Raw genomic sequence first — 22,339 nt, forward strand, 5'->3', positions numbered from 1 at the left:
AGTATGTAATGCTAATTTGAATGTGATATGCAACATATTGAAGAGAAAATGAATCTTAACAGACAAACAGACAGATGGATAAAAATGACAAACAAAATATTTTTTCATGTTATATACTTAGAAATTAACAATTTTAAGATTTTTCCTGTACTTGAATTGTGACACCTTGCTTCTTGCCAACTTTTGTGATTCTATGTCAATGGGGAGTACCCTATAGTTTATTATGAGTAAGTTTTGATATCCTATAGTTTATTATGAGTAAGTTTTGAGAGTATCAAAATATGTAACATACATGGCAGTATATATAGACTGAATTGATGTACAAGCTTAAAATTTGTACACCACCATGGGATCATAGACCTTAATATGTAACATAACTTGGTATGTCTTCCCATTCTGGAGAAAAAGGGTTCTTAACAGTCTAACAGACAGACAGAAGGACAGACAGAATGAGATTTTCACTCTGCAGTGGAGTGTGCACCGATATGAAACATCCTGGCAGATTAAAACTGTGTGCCGGACCAAGAATTGAACTTGTGACCTTTGCCTTTCATGATCAAGTGCTCTACCACTTGAACAACCCAAGCACAACTCACTCCCCATCCTCACAGCTTTACTTATGTCAGCACCTCGTCTCCTACCTCCCAAACTTCACAGAAGCTCTCCTGCGGACTTTGCAGAGCATTTGCCCACAAAAGGCAAAGGTCCTGAGTTTGAGTCTTGGTCTGGCACACAGTTTTAATCTGCCAGGAAGTTTCAGACAGTCAGACAGATGGAGAGACAAGAAAGCAATCCTCTAAGGGTTCTGTTTTTACTGTTTGAGGCACAGAACCCTAAAAAGGATGCCATTTAACAACAGACCTCAGCATTTGTTTCAAATTGCAGGCTTCAGCTCATTGCAAAGCATATCACTGTAGTATTGAGTATTTACTGTTGACCCCGAGGGTTGGCTCTTGTTATTTTTTTTTTTTTTCTTCTTTCTTGTTCCAAGAGATGAACCTGTGTTTCACCTCCAGTGATGACCTGTTTCAAAAACATTTCATTTTCATTAGCATGGTGCAGTAGTTGCTGACAGATTCTCACACAATTGCACATGTGGTCTCCATCCAATTGTTTTGAGACCTGTCTTGCACAGACTTATGAAACATGAGCCTGTTGTGCACGATTTCATGTGCAGAACTGTGACTAATGTGCATGTGGTTAGCCATTTTATTAAAAATCGGTTGTTGGTTATTCAAAATCGTGCCACGGGTGTGCTCTGTGTTGGTATCAACAATAGATGTGACAGGATGTTCTGTTCTTTCCTGGTTCTACACTCTTGTTTGGTCATTTTTAAATTGTTAAATCTACTGGTAAATGATGTCAATATTGCAATGCATGTGTTGTTAAGAAGAACCAACCATTATGAAATACACTACTAGCCATTAAAATTGCTACGCCACAAAGATGATGTGCTACAGATGTGAAATTTAACCGACAGGAAGAAGATGCTGTGATATGCAAATGATTAGCTTTTCAGAGCATTCACACTAGGTTCGCACCAGTGGCAATGCCTACAACATGCTGACATGAGGAAAGTTTCCAACCGATTTCTCATACACAAACAGAAGTTGACTGGCGTTTCCTGGTGAAACGTCGTTGTGATGCCTCGTATAAGGAAGAGAAATGCGTGCCATCACGATTCTGACTTTGATAAAGATCGGATTGTAGCCTATCGCGGTTGCGGTTTATCGCATCGTGACATTGCTGCTCGTGTTGGTCAAGATCCAATGACTGTTATCAGAATATGGAATCGATGGGTTCAGGAGGGTAATATGGAACGCCGTGCTGGATCCCAGTGGCCTCGTATCACTAGCAGTTGAGATGACAGGCATCATATCCGCATGGCTGAAACGGATCGTGCAGCCATGTCTCAATCCCTGAGTCATCAAATGGGGACATTTGCAAGACAACAACCATCTGCATGAACAGTTTGACAATGTTTGCAGCAGCATGGACTATCAGCTCGGAAACCGTGGTTGCGGTTACCCTTGACGCTACATCACAGATGGTGTACTCAATGACGAACCTGGGTGCACGAATGGCAAAACATCATTTTTTCGGATGAATCCAGGTTCTGTTTACAGCTTCATGATGGTCACATCCATGTTTGGCGACATCGCGGTGAACGCACATTGGAGGTGTGTATTCATCATCGCTATACTGGCATATCACCCGGCTTGATGGTATGGGGTGCCATTGGTTACATGTCTCGGTCACCTTTTGTTCGCACTGATGGCACTTTGAACAGTGGACGTTACATTTCAGATGTGCTACGACCCATGGCTCTACCCTTCATTCGATCCCTGCAAAACCTTAAATTTCAGCAGGATAATGCACGACCGAATGTTACAGGTCCTGTACTGGCCTTTCTGGATACAGAAAATGTTTGACTGCTGTCCTGGCCAGCACATTCTCCAGATCTCTCACCAATTGAAAATGTCTGGGCAATGGTGGCTGAGCAACTGGCTCATCACAATACGCCAGTCACTACTCTTGATGAACTGTGGTATCATGTTGAAGCTGTATGGGCAGCTGTACCTGTACATGCCATCCAAGCTCTGTTTGGCTCAATACCCAGGCATATCAAGGCCGTTATTACGGCCAGAGGTGGTTGTTCTGGGTACTGATTTCTCAGGATCTATGCACCCAAATTGCATGAAAATGTAATTACATGTCAGTTGTAGTATAATATATTTGTCCAATGAATACCCGTTTATTATCTGCATTTCTTCTTGCTGTAGCAGTTTTAATGGCCAGTAGTGTATATGAAATGTATTCACAGTTGCGAGTATGAGCACTGGTCAGTTGTATAAGGGAATGATGGCAATGAAAATCAGTGCCGGGCCAGGACTCAAACCCAGATATCCTGCCTTATGCAAACAGTCACCTTAACTGCTCTGCCTATCCATGCATGGCATGTGACGAGATCCAAGCTTCCATATGTTAATGTTCCTTTGTTACAACCTGTAGTCGTGTACACGTTATTTAATTTCTGTATAGGGGAAGACATGTTAATTGAAATTTGCTGTGTATGAGTACAAGTTGTGATGCAGGAATGATGAGATATAGAAGTTTGGGTATGGCCATGGATTGTTCTCGAATAGCCAGTGTGATTAAGCCGGCTGCTCACATAGAATGGGAAATCTGGGTTCAAGTCCCGACCAGCACAGATTTTCATTGACAGCATTCCCTTATACAGCTGATGGTTGTTTGTATTCACAACTGTGAATACATTTCATGTATTTTGTAATGACTGTAGTCACTGCAGTGACTGTTGTTATAGGCATCCATGTCTGGAGGTACATTGCATTATTCTTCTTAATGACACTGTGATATTGTATTTATCTGCTGATTAAAGGCATTAATTTTCAAATAAAATGCCCTCACCTACATGGGAGTTACATAATGTGTGTACAAGTACAGGTTGTGATGCAGGAATGATGACATATGGAAGTTTTGGTGGGGCCATGGGTTGTGCATTGATAGCCAAAGTGGCTAAGCTGACTGCTTGCGTAAAGTGGGAAATCTGCGTTTGAGTGTCAGTCCAGCACAGATTTTCATTTTCATCATTCCATTATACAGCTGAGGGTTGTTGGGTATACATTTCATGTTGCTGGTGAACACTTTCTGTGGTGAAGTATTTCCCCTATATTGTGCTGAAAGTGTTCTACAGCTTTGAGCTGCTGGTACTTATCCAGACCACAAGAAATTGATAACAGAATGCTGTTGTTCACTGATGCAGATAGAGAGTGGTGCAGCAATTTTTATTTCACAAGACGGACAGATGTAACAATGCTGAAATGAGTCACAAGCAAAGAGAATAATGCCATCTGGGGCTAGTGGGCGCACTAAGCAGTACTGCCAACTTAAAGACAGTTACAAAATAAGTACAGAATCTTATTGATTTACCCTCATATTTCACTCTAGGACACCATGTTTGAGCACTGGTTTTCAAAACTGCCTCACTGGATTTGACAAATCACTTCTTTTTGCTGAACATCAATGCATTAACTCTCTTTGCATGGTGATTTTATTTAAATAGCTTTATTTTGTGTGAAAAAACTGAAAGCAATTAGAGACTAATTCTTACAAAAAGTAGAAACAGCGACTGTCCACTGTTAATAATACTATTTATTCAGCTCAAATAATGCCATTACAGGTTTCAAACTGACAGTTTGATTGTCAATCAGCTATTCACATTTAAAATTACATTTAGGTTATGCTTTACATGTGAAGTTGGCTGTTTTTTTTCTGTGGGGAAAATTCCTTGGGGTGGCTGTGGCATCAAAGTTCCTATATTATTATATGTCAACAGTGCTGATAAATAATGCAGAATTTTTGGCACCACCACCAGTGCAAGGAATGAGAACAGGAATGGACCACGCACCAAACCTTGCAGGAGACAAAACCAAGTTTCCCCCTCATGTTTGCGTTCAGTAATATTGGTCTAGTATGTTTGTTACAGAATTTCTAATGAAAAGAAGAAAAAGAATATAGTAGTTTCCACAGCAAAACTTTGTGTCGAAACCTGGCAGAAAATCCAAAGAGATTCTGGTCGTATGAGAAGTAGTTAGCGGCAAGAAACAATCAATGCCTTCTCTGCGTGATAACAATGGTGATACTACCGAAGACAGTACTGCCAAAGCAGAGTCACTAAATGCAGCCTTCAGGAATGCCTTCACAAAAGAAGACGAGGAAAATACTCCAGAATTCGAATCAAGAACAGCCACCAACATGAGTAATGTAGAAGTAAATATCCTCGGAGTGTGAAGCAACTTAATCACTTAATAAAAGCAAGTCTTCTGGTCCAGACTGTATACTGTTTAGATTCTTCTCTGAGTATGCTGATGCAATTGCTCCATACTTAACAATCATATACAATCGTTCACTCAACAAAAGATCCATACCCAAAGACTGGAAAGTTGCACAGTTCCCACCAATATACAAGAAAGGTAGTAGGAGTAATCCACTAAATTACAGACCCATATTATTAATGTCAATATGCAGCAGGATTTTGGAACATATATTGCATTTGAACATTATGGATTATCTCAAAGAAAATGGTCTGTTGACACACAGTCAACATGGATTAAGAATACATCATTCTTGTGAAACACAACTAGCTGTTTACTCGCATGAAGGTGTTGAGTGCTATTGACAAGGGATTCCAGACTGATTCCTTATTTCTGGATTTCCGGAAGGCTTTTGCACCGTACCACACAAGCGGCTTGTAGTGAAATTGCATGCTTTTGGAATATTGTCTCAGTTATGTGACTGGATTTGTGATTTACTGTCAGAGAGGTCACAGTTCTTAGTAACTGATGGAAAGTCATTGAGTAAAACAGGAGTGATTTCTGGTGTTCCCCAAGGTAGCATTATAGGCCCTTTGCTGTTCCTTATCTACACACATCAAAAAAAGTTTTCCATCACCTTGGTTCCGAGAGTCCCGGGACCTGTACAGAAAATTGGAATAGAGATCAACATAAACATCATTTCTGCCCTTTTTATTGCTCAGGAAAGCCACACATTGCCTGTTGTACCACCATACAGCAAGACTTTCAGAGGTGATGGTCCAGATTTCTGTACACACCGGTACCTCTAATACGCAGTAGCACATCCTCTTGCACTACTGCATGCCTGTATCCATCATGGCATACTATCCACAAGTTCATCAAGGCACTGTTGGTCCAGATTGTCCCACTCCTCAATGGCAATTTGGCGTAGATCCCTCAGAGTGGTTGATGGGTCACATTGTCCATAAACAGCCCTTTTCCATCTATCCCAGGTATGTTCGGTAGGGTTCATCTCTGTAGAACATGCTGGCCACTCTAGTCAACCGATGTCGTTATCCTGAAGGAAGTCATTCACATGACGTGCACAATTGGGGTGTGAAATGTCGTCCATGAAGATGAAAGCCTCGCCAATATGCTGCTAATATACACTCCTGGAAATTGAAATAAGAACACCGTGAATTCATTGTCCCAGGAAGGGGAAACTTTATTGACACATTCCTGGGGTCAGATACATCACATGATCACACTGACAGAACCACAGGCACATAGACACAGGCAACAGAGCATGCACAATGTCGGCACTAGTACAGTGTATATCCACCTTTCGCAGTAATGCAGGCTGCTATTCTCCCATGGAGACGATCGTAGAGATGCTGGATGTAGTCCTGTGGAACGGCTTGCCATACCATTTCCACCTGGCACCTCAGTTGGACCAGCGTTCGTGCTGGACGTGCAGACCGCGTGAGACGACGCTTCATCCAGTCCCAAACATGCTCAATGGGGGACAGATCCGGAGATCTTGCTGGCCAGGGTAGTTGACTTACACCTTCTAGAGCACGTTGGGTGGCACGGGATACATGCGGACGTGCATTGTCCTGTTGGAATAGCAAGTTCCCTTGCCGGTCTAGGAATGGTAGAACGATGGGTTCGATGACGGTTTGGATGTACCGTGCACTATTCAGTGTCCCCTCGACGATCACCAGTGGTGTACGCCAGTGTAGGATATCGCTCCCCACACCATGATGCCGGGTGTTGGCCCTGTGTGCCTCGGTCGTATGCAGTCCTGATTGTGGTGCTCACCTGCACGGCGCCAAACACGCATACGACCATCATTGGCACCAAGGCAGAAGCGACTCTCATCACTGAAGACGACACGTCTCCATTCGTCCCTCCATTCACGCCTGTCGCGACACCACTGAAGGCGGGCTGCACGATGTTGGGGCATGAGCGGAAGACGGCCTAACGGTGTGCGGGACCGTAGCCCAGCTTCATGGAGACGGTTGCGAATGGTCCTCGCCGATACCCCAGGAGCAACAGTGTCCCTAATTTGCTGGGAAGTGGCGGTGCGGTCCCCTACGGCACTGCGTAGGATCCTACGGTCTTGGCGTGCATCCGTGCGTCGCTGCGCTCCGGTCCCAGGTCGACGGGCACGTGCACCTTCCGCCGACCACTGGCGACAACATCGATATACTGTGGAGACCTCACGCCCCACGTGTTGAGCAATTCGGTGGTACGTCCACCCGGCCTCCCGCATGCTCACTATACGCCCTCGCTCAAAGTCCGTCAACTGCACATATGGTTCACGTCCACGCTGTCGCGGCATGCTACCAGTGTTAAAGACTGCGATGGAGCTCCGTATACCACGGCAAACTGGCTGACACTGACGGCGGCGGTGCACAAATGCTGCGCAGCTAGCGCCATTCGACGGCCAACACCACGGTTCCTGGTGTGTCCGCTGTGCCGTGCGTGTGATCATTGCTTGTACAGCCCTCTCGCAGTGTCCGGAGCAAGTATGGTGGGTCTGACACACCGGTGTCAATGTGTTCTTTTTTCCATTTCCAGGAGTGTAGTTGCAGTATTGGTTGGAGGATGGCATTCATGTACTGTACAGCCAATATGGCACCTTCCGTGATCATCAGCAGCATATGTCGGCCCCACATAATGCCACCCCAAAACAGCAGGGAACTTCCGCCTTGCTGCACTCGCTGGACAGTGCGTCTAAGGCATTCGGCATTAGCAGGTTGCCTCCAAACATGTCTCTGATGATTGTCTGGTTGAAGGCATATGTGACACTCATCATTGAAGAGAAGATGAAGCCAACCCTGAGCGGGCAGTCCATTCATGTTGTTGGGCCCATCTGTACCACACTGCATGGTGTCATGGTTGCAAATATGAACCTCGCCATGGACGTCGGGAGTGAAGTTGTGCTCCATGCATCCTATAGCACACAGTTTGAGTTGTAATATAATGTCCTGTGGCTGCACGAAAAGCATTATTCAACATGGTGGCAATGCTGTCAGGGTCCCTCCAAGCCATAATCCGTAGGTAGCAGTCATCCACTGCAGTAATAACCCTTGGGCGGCCTGAGCGAGTCATGTCATTGACAGTTCCTGCCTCTCTGTATCTCCTCCATGTCTGAACATCATCATTTTGGTTCACTCTGAGACGCCTGGAAACTTCCCTTATTGAGAGCCCTTCCTGGCACAAAGTAACAATGCAGATGTGACCAAACCACAGTATTGACTGTCTAGGCATGGTTGATCCATAGAGAACACGAGCCATGTACCTCCTTCCTGGTGGATTGACTGGAACTGATTGGCTGTCGGACCCCTCTGCCTAATAGGCAGTGCTCACTCATGGTTGTTTACATCTTTGGGCAGATTGAGTGACATCTCTGAACAGTCAAAGGGACTATGTCTGTGATACAATATTCACACTCAATGTCTGTCTTCAGGAGTTCTGGAAATCGGGGTGATGCAAAACTTTTTTTGATGTGTGTATAGAAACGATTTGGGTGACAATCTGAGCAGCCATCTTAGGTTGATTTCAGATGATGTTGTCGTTTATCTTCTAGTCAAGTCATCAGAACACCAAAATAAATTGCAAAACGATTTATAAAAGATACCTGTATGGTGCAAAAATTCGCAGTTGACCCAAAATACTGAAAAGTGTGAGGTCATCCACATGAGTGCTAAAAGGAATCCACTAAACTTCAGTAACACGATAAATCAGTCAAATCGAAAGGCTATAAATTCAACTAAATATCTAGGAATTACAATTACGAACAACTTAAATTGGAAGGAATACATAGAAAATGTTGTGGGGAGGGCTAACCAAAGACTGCATTTTATTGGCAGGACTCTTAGAAAATGTAACAGATCTACTAAGTAGACAGCCTACACTACACTTGTCCGTCCTCTGTCAGAATACTACTGTGCGGTGTGGGATCCTTACCAGATAGGACTGACGGAGTATATTGAAAATGTTCAAAGAAAGGCAGCACGTTTTGTATTATTGCAAAACAGGGGAGAGAGTGTCATTGAAATGATACAAGATTTGTGGTGGATATCATTAAAACAAAGGTGTTTTTTGTTGAGGCAGAATTCCAATCACCAACGTTCTCCTCCAAATGGGAAAATATTTTGTTGACACCGGCCTACATAGGGAGAAACAATCACCATGATAATATAAGGGGAATCAGAGCTCGTACAGAAAGCTATAGGTGTTCGTTCTTTCCACATGCTATACGAGATTGGAATAATAGAGAATTTTAAAGGTGGTTTGAGGAACTGTCTGCCAGACACTTAAATGTGATTTGCAGAGTATCCATGTAGATGTAGATGTAGATATGTAATATAATTACAGTGTTTGGAGTTTTTTCTTTTACTCGTGGTACAAAACCTTGCCTCTTGCCAAATTTCATGATTCTGGGTCAACAAGAAGTACCCTGTAAGTTGTGATGAGTGATTTTGCAAGTATCAAAATATGTGACATAAATTCCCAAATCTTTTAAATGCATTGATTTAGAAGCTTAAACTTTTTATACTACCAAAGGACCATAGACGTTAGTAAATGACACAAGTGTCACCTTGATAGATCTAGACAAAGGCTTCTTAACAGATAGACAGGTAATTAAAAATGACAAAGTTTATTTTTTTGTGTGGTATAATACTAATTAACAGTTTTTGGATTTTTTTCCTTTACTTGTACTTTGAAACCATGCTTCTTGACAAATTTCATGATTATAGTTCAACAGAAAATTTGCTGTAGGTTTTGATGAGTGAGTTTACAAGCATCAAAATGTGTGAAATAAGTGGTGGTATCTTTTAATTCCACTGACCTAGAAGCTTAAATGTTTTTACATTGTTGAGGTACCATATACCTCAGTTTGTGACATAAATTTAATCTTGATACACGTACACATTTTTGAGAAAAAGGGGTCTTAAAAGTCAGAAAGAGAGGCAGACAACAAAGCAATACTATAAGGGTTCCATTTTTACCGATTGAGTCACAGAACCCTAAGTACCAGTCACGTCCCAGTGTAATAGTTTCTTTCTGCCATTCTGTCACATCCCATCGACCCACCTGACTGTGTTAGTGATAATAATCATTTAGTGTTGCACCGTGTCCTGGTGCAAGTCTTCCAACTGGATCCAGAATGAGATTTTCACTCTGCAGCGGAGTGTGAGCTGATATGAAACTTCCTGGCAGATCAAAACTGTGTGCTGCACCGAGACTCGAACTCGGAACCTTTGCCTTTTGCGGGCAAGTGCTCTACCAACTGAACTACCCAAGCACGACTCACGCCCCGTCCTCACAGCTTTAATTCCGCCAGTACCTCGTCTCCTACCTTCCAAACTTTACAGAAGCTCTCTTGCAAACCTTGCAGTACTAGCACTCCTGAAAGAAAGGATATTGCAGGGACATGGCTTAGCCACAGCCTGGGGGATCCTTCCAGAATGAGATTTTCACTCTGCAGTGGAGTGTGCACTGATGTGAAACATCCTGGCAGTCGTGCTTGAGTAGCTCAGTTGGTAGAGCACTTGCCCGCGAAAGGCAAAGGTCCTGAGTTCGAATCTCGGTCTGGTACACAGTTTTAATCTGCCAGGAAGTTTCCTTCCAATTGGATGCCAATTTGGTGATTAGCATTTCCGTGACCTATGCCAGTTATCCAACTTGGCAGAAAAGGGGCCTACAGTTTCATGTGGAATCTGAAAGGATGTCATTTCTGATGAAACTTCACACGAGTGAGAGTTGAATTCTACATAAATGGCTGATTGAAATTTTCCAGGATTTAGCCAAGATTTAGTACCACAACTTTTCAGTTTCTAGGGACATGCTTTATCGGTAGGCCACCAGGTCTGATTGATCCCATGCTGTTGACTGGTACATATGTGCATGCGGGCACACACATACACACACAGACACACAGTGCAGTGTTACATGGCTTTATGCTTAATTACAGACTTACTATTTTATCAGTTGATTTGTTCTCACCATGTAACACCTGCTGTTTACATCCTTCTTCATTGCTGAGCGATGTATCACTTTTCGTTCTGATGCCGCAACTCTTCCTTTCCTATATCTTTACTACTTTTTATCTATATAAATGATGAATTATTGGTTTTGCCATTTAACAACTTTTTAATAACTGTGGAAGTATTACAGGCATCGGGTCCCACCTAATGTGTCGCCCGCCTATACGTTTTACATGAACCTTTCAAGACTCGACCGATCTGTTTACAAAGAGAAAGCAGAATATCTCTTCCTTTGACGTTGTCCAACAATGTCCTAGGAAGCTTTTTGCCCTGGTGGCCCAGGCTCTTCCATGGCTCGCGTTAGTTTGCAGCATTCATTTTATTCCTTGCCCACTTGCCGCTACGTCGAACTTTCGTGGTGATCGTTGGGCAACGTCTTCCACGTTATCTGCAACATAAATAAACTTTCTTCCCACAGTATTTCTGAAAACCCAAAAACAAACTTAAAGAACATAATAATAATAACTATTCTTACAATTAATGATATGAATATAATAGAAAGAAACATTCCACATGGGAAAAATATATTAAAAAAAGGATGCTGTGACTTACCAAATGGGAAAGCGCTGGTAGATAGACACAATAAATGTCTGCTTGTGTCTGTATATGTGCGGATGTGTGAGAGTGTATACCTGTCCCTTCTTCCCCTTAAGGTAAGTCGTTCTGCTCCCAGGATTGGAGTGACTCCTTTCCCTCTCACTTCAAACCCACATCCTTTTGTCTTTCCCTCTCCTTCCATCTTTCCTGATGAAGCAACCTTGGGTTGCGAAAGCTTAATATTTGTGTGTGTGTTTGTGTGTTTTTTATTGTGTCTATCTACCAGCACTTTCTCGTTTGGTAAGTCACAGCATCCTTTTTTTAATATGTTCTTACAATTATTCGTATAAGTCTTGGTCGATTTAACCCTAGGACGCCTAAGGGGGGGTTCATTGAACCCACAATTTTTTTATGTCCCCTGCTTTTGCCCAAGTAACTTTCATACTACATATTCCCTTTGCGTTGTTGTTTGTTGGCTATTTTATGAAACGTTAGTGTCAATATATTTTATAGAAAATGCCTGCTTTGAAAGAAAAAATAAACTTTTTATGGGTCCAACAAACCCCCTCTTAGGCTTCCATGCTATAGAAAATTTCCCTTAGTAGGATTTCGTATTTCTCATCTCTACAACAAGTTAGTTTATTGTTGGTTGGTATTCTTGATATTTACAACAATCGGTTTCCTTTCAGAGGAAGTGATTGTTGATGTCAGTCAGCTGTTATTTATCTTGTAAACTTGCAGTGAGTTAGTGCAGTTCCCAACAGGTAGGCCTCCAGTTCAAATGGTTCAAATGGCTCTGAGCACTATGGGACTTAACATCTATGGTCATCAGTCCCTTAGAACTTAGAACTACTTAAACCTAACTAACCTAAGGACATCACACAACACCCAGTCATCACGAGGCAGAGAAAAGCCCTGACCCCGCCGGGAATCGAACCCGGGAACCCAGGTGTGGGAAGCAAGAACGCTACCGCACGACCACGAGCTGCGGACAGGCCTCCAGTAACTTTGGTGTCCTACCCAGCAAAAATGAAACCAAGTAAAAACTTACTGATGTTGTCAACAATGCGCCAAGATAAAGGCACTGTTGGAGGAGAGAAGAATAAAACCGAGATAAATGCATATTATAATTCCACTAAAGGTAGAATTGATACCATAGATCAAATGGCGCATATGTACACCTGCAAGAGGGGAACAAAGAGATGGCCTCTATCTGTATTTTACTCTCTCATCGACATTTGCGCTATCAATGCTACCACCATAATCATCCAGCAACATCCAAGATGGAATGAAAAGAAACACAACAAACGGAAAGTTTATCTTCTGCAAGCTGGGATGGAACTAGTGAAATCGCAGGTAGAAGAAAGAAGTGCCAAAGCAAGAAGGTTATGTAACCAAATTGCTCAATCAATGGAGACTATTCTACAAAAGAAAATCAAAGAAGTGACAACACGTCAGCCTCCTGCAGGGAAAGGTCGGTGCCATATTTGTGTAAGAAAATCTAAAACAGAGAAGCAGAGGTACAACAATCTAAGTAATCAAACACAGTATTGTGGACAGTGTCATAAACATGTGTGTAACACGCATTCAGAAAAATTTGTGAAGTGTGTCTCTTGCCTTGAAGTTGAGGACTCAGAGTAGTCTATTGTATATTAATACATCTGTATTTTGTATTGTAATATGACAATTTTTTATTCACTCAATCCAATATTTATAACAATTAACAACATTTATAAACCGATGCCTTAGTTAAAATACATAAAACATTTTGAAAGTTGTAATTTTTCGTCAGTAAACTTATTTAATACCTGTGGGCTCGCTGAACACCCCCCCCCCCCCCACCCTTATGCATCCAAGTTAGAAAAAAAGGCTTGGGCATCCTAGGGTTAATGAGGGATGGGACAGGCCTAAGCCTTGTGACACCACCACAACAGACACACACACACACACACACACACACACACACACACACACACACACACCAGTTCACTGGCATAACATACATTGGCGGTGGAGTGACAGCCAGTTCTACGCCATCTGTAGCACTCCAAAGTGAATGGTGTGCAGTTTTAAAGGAGTTCCTATTATTCCCTCACTGTACTGATGAGAGACAACTCTCAACTAACACTGATTTGACACTGTGGTGCAGGTGGAGAGTGAAGTGGAGAAGCTGCGTGCCAAAGCAGCCTCTCCAGTGGACGGAGGAGACCACACGTCCCAGGCGGTGGCAGAGTGCCTGCGGGGCCAGCTGGATGGCGAGCGCAGCGTGCGGAGGCGGCTGGAGCGGCAGCTGCAAGCAATGGTAGGTGCCGGGGCGGCAGCTGTGGCCGGAGCTGGGATCGTGGCTGTCTCCGGAGCCGGGGGCCGGCCCTGCCACCACGCTGTGCTCGCCTTCTAGGGCTCCGCTCTGGAGCTCTGCCGTAGTTTGTCGCTTTCTGTCTCCGTGTACGTCCCCGCATCTGTCGCCCGATCAGTGTCGACCTTTTGTGACGCCATAACGAATATGAACGTGTTAGCTGTAGTACTGTCCTAGCAGCTTCTAGACATGGCCACATCTAGAGATTGTACTTTAGTATTCATTACTTCCTCCCAACTGTACCCTGCCCCGCCTCCCCTCCATCAACTTTTTTTTTCTTTTTTTAAATGTCAGGAACTTGAAGTTTCCAGTAATACATATCTCTTACTAGAAGTCATGAGCAGCCCACTGTTATGAATATCAACCTTTATCATTTAAACAAACTGTGCTTAACATCATAATCTACGACTCATTTGTCACTTTTTTTCAGTATGGTCTCCAGCTCTCTGCAGATCGTTAACTATACTTGCTATGATGTACATCTTTAACTATGCTTGTTATGTTTATATAACAGCTTTCAAAAATGTTGTGAATGGTTTTGTAAATTGATCAGTGGGTGGGGGGGATGGCTGTGTATGAAAGATTTGAAAGCAAACATGAAAAAGTGGGCTTCTACCAGAAAATGAAGATATATAACACATCTTGAAACTATAGAAACAGGACATTCACAGTTTCAAAATTTTAGTGAGATAAACTAGTAGTTGCAGAACAGTAAAGAATTTTTTCTGCAGTGGTCTGGAACATCTCTTTTAGTAGTAGTCATGTCAGGCTGTCGAAAGATAGTGACACACGTCTTTCCGGATACCTTCCAGGGCCTCGTAGTGATGGCCTCCCGACTTCACTTTTTTGGAAGTGAAAAAATTATAGTGTGTGCTGAGTTGGGACTATAAGGAGGAAAGACATTCCCTCCCAAAGATTTGACAGTTTTGTCCACAGTGACGTGAGCAGTGTGATGCTGTGTATTATTGTGCTGCTGATTGCTCTTTATTGGGAGTTTATCATACAGTGCACAGTGGAGCTCCAAAAGTGCCTAGCTGTAGCAGATAGCATTTATGCTTCCTGTAGCTTCACTGGCACATTACTCTGCCCTTGCTTCCATTTCTAATGGTGAATCCAAATGGTGCCATTTATTTCAGACTCATAATTACAGACCCAGCTTTCATCGAAAAGTTGTTATCTTAATCTCAACCCTCATGGGTTCTTTTCTTAATTTTGTGGTCATTGGTCAATAAATGTCAGACCCAACAGGCACAAACATATATGATAACTCAAGCTTCGAATCATTTCCTGCACTTCTTATATCCTGCTGCAAGTTTTATTTTGAATTCAGTCACAGTGAGACTTCTGTCTCTTGTAATAAGTTGACTACTCTTTATTTGTCATGAACAGTGGAGGCAGTTGGAGGGCAACCACAGTGATAATCACCTCAGCTACTTGTTTTTCCATCTTTGAAGTTAATGTTAATAACATCCACTACAGCTGGATTAAGGTACGTTTACTATGTCACAACTGGTATCGTTCAATGAACATCATCAGGTGGCTCTGCCAATAGTCTTCATGACAAATTCTCACAGAACTGGGCTGATATCTTAACTCAAGAAGTCTAATCATCTTACATATAGTTGTAGGCAGTTGTAGGCACATTCTAGTCTAGTGTGCACATCATGCCATATTTCCTGCACTTAACTGTGCTCTGCGCTCTGCACTTCTGCCAGGTGATCAGTGTGTGTGTGTGTGTGTGTGTGTGTGTGTGTGTGTGTGTGTGTGTGTGTGTGTGTGTGTGTGTGTGCTCATCATGTTCCAGAAAGTGTATTCAATGTTACTTGAGATGATTAGACCTTCCAGGTCATCATATTGGCTCAATTCTGTGAGAATTTGTTACAAGGACTGTCGACAGTCTCTTTTCACTGAATGAAACTGGTTGTGACATATCTGTGATGTTTCTTAATAACATTAACATGAACTAAAAGTGGTGCACAGGATGACTGAGATCATCTATGAAATTTTGCATCCATCTCCTAAGATTGTTCACACACATACTCACATCTCCATAAGGATATTAAAGTCTGAGGTGAATTTCAGCAACAGATTTGTTCTCTTCAGCAAGGAATTTAAAACCAAAGTGCTGTTTACAAGAAACAATTATGTTAGCCATTTTGTAAATACAACCTATGGTCACAGCATTAAAGTTAATGAATGACATCACAGTATGTCCCAGTGTAAAGTCTGCAGATTATTGTAATGTCATCATTTTATTAAAAAATTTTAACAGCAGTTGTAACAAGAATTGCTCATGATTTTTTAACGCCCCTCATACTACTTCCCATTTGAACATCAGACCTTTGCAAGCCCATCAGAATTACTTTGCTTTCACTTTGTCTGTTTTCTCCTGGATTGCCTGTTCAGTGGCCTTATTTTGTAATAATATGATGATCACAAGACATTGGCTATTACAATTTTCTTGCAACTCTTAGACATGGTTATAGCAGTGACACTTAAATTAACCCCCACTGCTCCTAACAAAATGAACAGTTACTGATTACTTTTTATAAGAAGGATGTTATGGTAACCAAATTGTATGGCTCTCTCATAGGGTACCAACTCTGGTGACTTGCAGTCCATGGCAGTTCAGCTGATCTGATAGTTGCTCTTTCCAAATATGGATGCTAGATGCCAATAGGTGGTTCAAAATATTCATCCTGAAACACTATATGTGAACCTGTACATATTTTGCCAGTGAGTGATCTCTGTGTTGGGAACATGGTTGCTGCATGTCAAAAGTAATATACACTTTATATGGAACAATGAATATTTCTGCTCCTGAATTCTGCACATTTGATTATTTTTTAGTGGTGGGACATGATGTAGGAGATACCACTGTTACCACAGTGCTATTAGACATGCATCATACTTCACAGGGTTTTTGAAGGTGTGCTTGTTTCACACAAGGTGGAAGGGCAGGACATTGCTCATATTCTAGGCACCTATGATGCTGTTATGAAAAGGGGTGTGTAAACGTCATGATGCTTTCCTGATTGTATTTTGTGCTTTTTGGCTTTTATTAGAAAGTTTCTGCATTTAAATTCTTTCTTAATTTATTTTATCTGATTGTACAGTCTTGACAATTTGGATTTGTAACATTCTTTTGTTCCAAACCACGTTAGATCGATGAAAATCCAACAGAGTTCCTCTCATCGACTGTCATGTGACTGACTGCTGTGGAATTATACTGATCACAGCTGTCAGTCATGATTAGGTCAGTGATGAAATCGTGCCACCACCATATATGTCCACACTTCTTTATGATTTGTGCTGCATCGTTTTAAAGTCTGCCACACAAAATACAAAACATGGCTGTGCTTGATGGTGACTAGTCATCGTCATCAGTGTCACTGGAGTAGCAGTGTGCTTCTGGGCATTGTGAGAATGATGGCTGTTATCATATGCCTCTCAGTTAGTTGAGACTTTCAGGGAACAAGTTTGCCTAGATCTTATAGGGGTTAAACTAACATACATGGCCTGCATATTAAGATTATTTTATAAATTTTTGATTTTTTTACTAGTAAAGCTCACAGTAGTTCAAGTTTTTACGTAGGAGAATTTATATTCCTATGCATGAACCTGGCAATTCTCAACCACTGTGAAGAAATAAGTACCATGTTTCTCCATAAAAAAATCCCCTCCCCCCCTCCCACTGTGGCTTCCGACATCAATGTTAGCAAGTCTGTAAGAGAATAATTAGGCAGAATCAGATGTCAATAACAATATTTGAAATGTTGTCTCAATTCTTCATATACATTGTTGCTTTCTGTTATTAAAGTCTGTGAGAGTACTTTGACAGGAAGCTTTGGAGATCACAGTAGTAGTCTTTATGCCACAGTAGATGTTTCTTAGAACTCTGACCATAAGAGTTTGTTATTTTTGCACTTTCTGGTCCATTGATTCTCCTCCTTCATCTTCTTGCTGCAAATCTCTGAATATCATGAAGCATTTTCTGAATCCATTGTAACTATTGTGCTTCACACTGAGCAGCTACTGAGTTATTAAGAAATATGTGGTCACTATACACGTCAAATTCAGGTTTACTGATGGTGCTAGGAAGTGTTATTGAGCTACACCTGCAATTACATCCCATTTGAGCAAAAGACATTTAGTGGTCTTAATGTATTAGTTAATACCTTCTGTAGATATGTTAGACATAAACTGATTCTTTAGTAATCCATTATACATTACTACTGTAGATAAATCAGATACAATTGAATACTTTGTTAGTTAATTTATGCATGGCTTTGAAGTAAATAAAGATTTATTACACATCAATGCGTTCATTATTAACACTTCCCTGAACGTACAAAACAATTTTCTAACAAGACTGATTAATATGAAAAATTGTTTTGGCGTTTAGGTCCCGACCTGCATCCACATTTCCTTTCATCTTTCATCTTTATCATGAGCTCACTGGACAAGTAATTAGTCAACATCTCCATACTAGCTAGCAACAAACTAGTAATGTGAGAGGGTGTTTGTGGCATAGGAATTTCTCCAACATCAAATTCTTTCTGGGGCTCACGAGAAGGTCTGAGGCAGCAGTCATGACACTTGCCACTATTTGCACTGTCCTAGTTACAGGAAGCTTTTGAAATGTGGTGCTACAGAAGAATGCTGAAGATTAGATGGGTAGATCACATAACTAATGATGAAGTATTGAATAGGATTGGGGAGAAGAGAAGTTTGTGGCACAACTTGACCGGAAGAAGGGATCGGTTGGTAGGACATGTTCTGAGGCATCAAGGGATCACCAATTTAGTACTGGAGGGCAGCGTGGAGGGTAAAAATCATAGAGGGAGACCAAGAGATGAATACACTAAGCAGATTCAGAAGGATGTAGGTTGCAGTAGGTACTGGGAGAGGAAGAGGCTTGCACAGGATAGAGTAGCATGGAGAGCTGCATCATACCAGTCTCAGGACTGAAGACCACAACAACAACAACAGTTACAGGAAAGATCACACAACACATCAAGGACATTATTGACTTGTTACAGGATAGTTACTTTTGTGGAAAGCCTGGAAGATCAGGACTTTTCAGGGAATTTGAATTTACTGGAAAAGTAATGGAATGTTGAAAGGCTCAGGGAATTCTGAGAGACTCAAGAGGACATTGAAATGTTAGCTGACAGAATTCCGACTCTCTTTGTAATGAATCACACTGAGATTTGTTGCCTACCTCGGGCTGTTTGTTGCGTTCCACCGGTTGCCAGGTTCCATGTTTCCCACTGCATGATTGTGTGTGAGAATTTGAGATGCAATTCTAAATTTTTCATTCATGCAAAAGAAAATGTGTTTCTTTTTAATTTTGTAAAGAGTATAAATACTGGTCCATTTATGAATGCACATACTTTTTAGACCAGCATTGAACATTCAAGCTTCAGCTCTTTTTCAGTAATTCCAGTGAAATGATATACTTTGCAGACTTACTCCCAGTGTCATGCTTAAGGTCGACAGAGACCAAATTGTGAGCCTTCACCACTACAAATATTACATTTGAGTGACAACTGTTCAAAGTATCTCCCTGTGAGGATTTCTCACACACTTGAGGCTATTGCAAATGAGATGGCATGGCACAGAATGGTAATGAATGATGGTACTGAAGGAATTTACAGGAGTGTCTGCAGCTTAACACTTACAAAATTATTGGTAAAACAAATTGTTGATCCTATTTGAATTCAGAATAACTACTAAGAAGTGACATGGCGAGTCAAAAAATTTCATTTTGCAGCCATGAGAACTAGTAAAGCAAAACTTACCTTCATGTGCAACAGCAACTAGTTTAGGGAAAATCAGAATTTCAGTGTGGAAATTTGAGGAAAATCTTTTGATGAAACAAAGTTCCCACTCCGTGTTGGTTGGTACTACACTTTACAGATGTATCCAGCAGGGTCCGCTTCCAACTGTTAACGAATTACTTGACTCGTTATACATCCCTCACCAGTCTCCTTTGCAGTGGAATTTATGATAAACAATCCATGAATGAAATCAACCTATGGAAAGACCATCTTCATGTTTTCATGGTATAAAGACTGTTCCATAAAATTTCGGGCATGCAGCTGCATAAATTCAGATTCTTCTTCTAATATTTTGGCTGAATATCGCCCAGCCATCCTCAGAGTGAGCTGAGGTCACTAACGCTCCAGCACTTGCTTCGTCCTTTTATACCCAAGGACCGAACCACTGCATGTGTAAAAGGACAGAGCAACTGCTGGAGCGTTAGTCACCTCATCTCAATCTGGAGATGGCTGGATGGTATTCAGCCAAAATATTAGAAGAAGAAGCTGAATTTATGCAGCTGCATGTCTGAAATTTTATGGAACAATGGAAAGACCAGACTGGAATATCAAAAATTGTGGAAAGGATAGACTGCTACTCAACATAAAGTTGACATGTTGAGTTACAGACAGGTACAATGAAAAGAACATCATACATTAATCTTTTGGTGACAGCCTTCATCAGAGAAGGAAAATATACATGCATTCACACAAGCAAGCACATCTCTCACATGCATACTCTGGTTCTGGCCTGAGAAGTCTGAGGTAGCAGTTATGGTTTTTTTTTCTTTTTTCTTTGTGTGTGTGTGTGTGTGTGTGTGTGTGTGTGCGTGTGTGTGTGTGTGTGTGTGTGTGTGTGTTTGTGTGTCTGAGAGAGAGAGAGATGTGCTTGCTTGTGGGAATGTGTGTGTGTGTGTGTGTGTGTGTGTGTATTTTCTTTTTCTGACATAACCTTTGGCCAAAAGCTTAATGTGTAACAATCTTCCGTTGTGCCTGTCTGTAACTCAACATTTCATCTTTATGGTGAACACCTGAATGAATTAATTAATGAATTTATGTTCTGGTGTTGCAGTGCACTGTTTCCATTCTTGGTGCACTGATTAAACTGTAGAACTTTTGGGATCAGATCTTGTATACTGAATTACTTACTGTCGTATACCTCCATAAATCAGATTCATTGTGAAAAATTACTTTTTTGCTTTCCTCAGTTTATCCAACAGTGACTCTCCTTACCTCTGAGTGATTATTCAATCTGTTACCAAGCACAAATAAAAGTATTTAGCACTGAATAGATTTATTAATTGCATCAAAATGCAAAAGTAACAAAGTTTAGCATTATACAATTTGCCATATTTCAGAGTGAAGGGAGATGATGTTTGTGCAGTATTTTTGTATTAGTGAAGAAAAATTAAACAATGGAAAATCAGTGATGAAATAACTAAAATGAACAGGAGAGGTTACCTCTCACCATATAGAGTGGCAGATACACACACAGAAAATTATCTAGCAGTTTTTTTTTCAATGTAGCTGCCTACCACTCAGCTCCTTCTCTATATGGTGAGCAGAAATCTCGGTAGAATTCCTAGATTCTAATCTTTTATTAAGCTGTACCTGAGCCCACCTGGCTAGCTGCGTGGTCTAACATGCTGCTTCCTGACTGGGAAGGTGTACTAGTCCCTGGCACAAATCTGCCCGGGAGATTAGTGTCGAGGTCCAGTGTGCCGGCCAGCCTGTGGATGGGTTTTAAGGCAGTTTTCCATCTGCCTTGGCGAATGCAAGCTGTTTCCCCTTATTCCGCCTCAGTTACACTATGTCAGCAATTACTGTGCAAACACTGTCTCCACGTACGCGTACACCATAATTACTCTACCACACAAACATTTAGGGTTACACTCATCTGGTATGAGACATTCCCAGGGGGCTGTCCACTGGGAGCCGAACCGCACAATAACCCTGAGTTCGGTGTGGGGCGGTGGTGGCGTGGGTGGACTGCTGTGGCCTGTTGTTTGGTTGTGAATCACTGAGGGCTATGATGGGATGAAGCTTCTCTGTTGTTTCTAGGTCCCAGGTTTCATACACAATACACAAACTACCCAACAATTTGCAAGTTGTCTTGTCATAATATAGATTGTATTGTTGTAAGATACTCCATCACAGTTTCATTTCACATGTACATCCAGATAGTGCAAAACTCTTGATATTTTTTTGAGGAATATTGAGAACAAATTCACCAAACTTAACAACTTAAAATTGCCATGTAGTAGGGTATAATAGGTCTGAATTTAGAGATATAAGTGTCTAGGAATGATTTTCACATGTGGCATATTGTTCCACCCTACCTTAGAGACTCTCAGTGAATTTTAAAATCCGGGGAATAGAAGCCTATTTGCATATGTGATACAACCTATATATTTATTATGGTATATCGAATAACTGAATACATAAAAAAATCTACTAAGCAAGCAGGAGAACACATATATAAAGGTATTTGAATTTGCAAGTTTACAGAGCCAGTGTCTCCTTGTTCTGGCAGAAGAGCTGAAGGTGAAGGAAGAAGGGTGAAGGAAAAGAACCTCCAGTCATGAATAAATTACCAGACAGAGTTATTTTTCATTGTTATGATTTTTTGTTGTTTTTTGTTGTTATGATGTATTCTCTTTTTGAGATGGAACATCTTCCTTTTTAGTCATTATTCTTATTGCCATTATTCCATCATTGATGTTCCATTATTTGATTTTTTTATTGCAGGCT

General features: G+C 41.5%; 1 protein-coding gene across 2 annotated transcripts in view; it reads left to right on the forward strand.

Annotated features, from left to right (window-relative positions):
* LOC124552408 (plectin-like) overlaps positions 1–22,339 on the forward strand; it is a 219,495-nt gene that overhangs the window by 83,669 nt on the left and 113,487 nt on the right. For both annotated transcript variants that reach the window (XM_047126671.1, XM_047126672.1), the window contains exon 7: positions 13,560–13,712. In XM_047126671.1, coding sequence (XP_046982627.1) covers positions 13,560–13,712 — 153 coding nt within the window. The remainder of the gene's footprint in view (positions 1–13,559; positions 13,713–22,339) is intronic.

This window comes from Schistocerca americana, chromosome 10 (genome assembly GCF_021461395.2).
Source record: "Schistocerca americana isolate TAMUIC-IGC-003095 chromosome 10, iqSchAmer2.1, whole genome shotgun sequence".
Classification (NCBI taxonomy): Eukaryota; Metazoa; Arthropoda; class Insecta; order Orthoptera; family Acrididae; genus Schistocerca; species Schistocerca americana.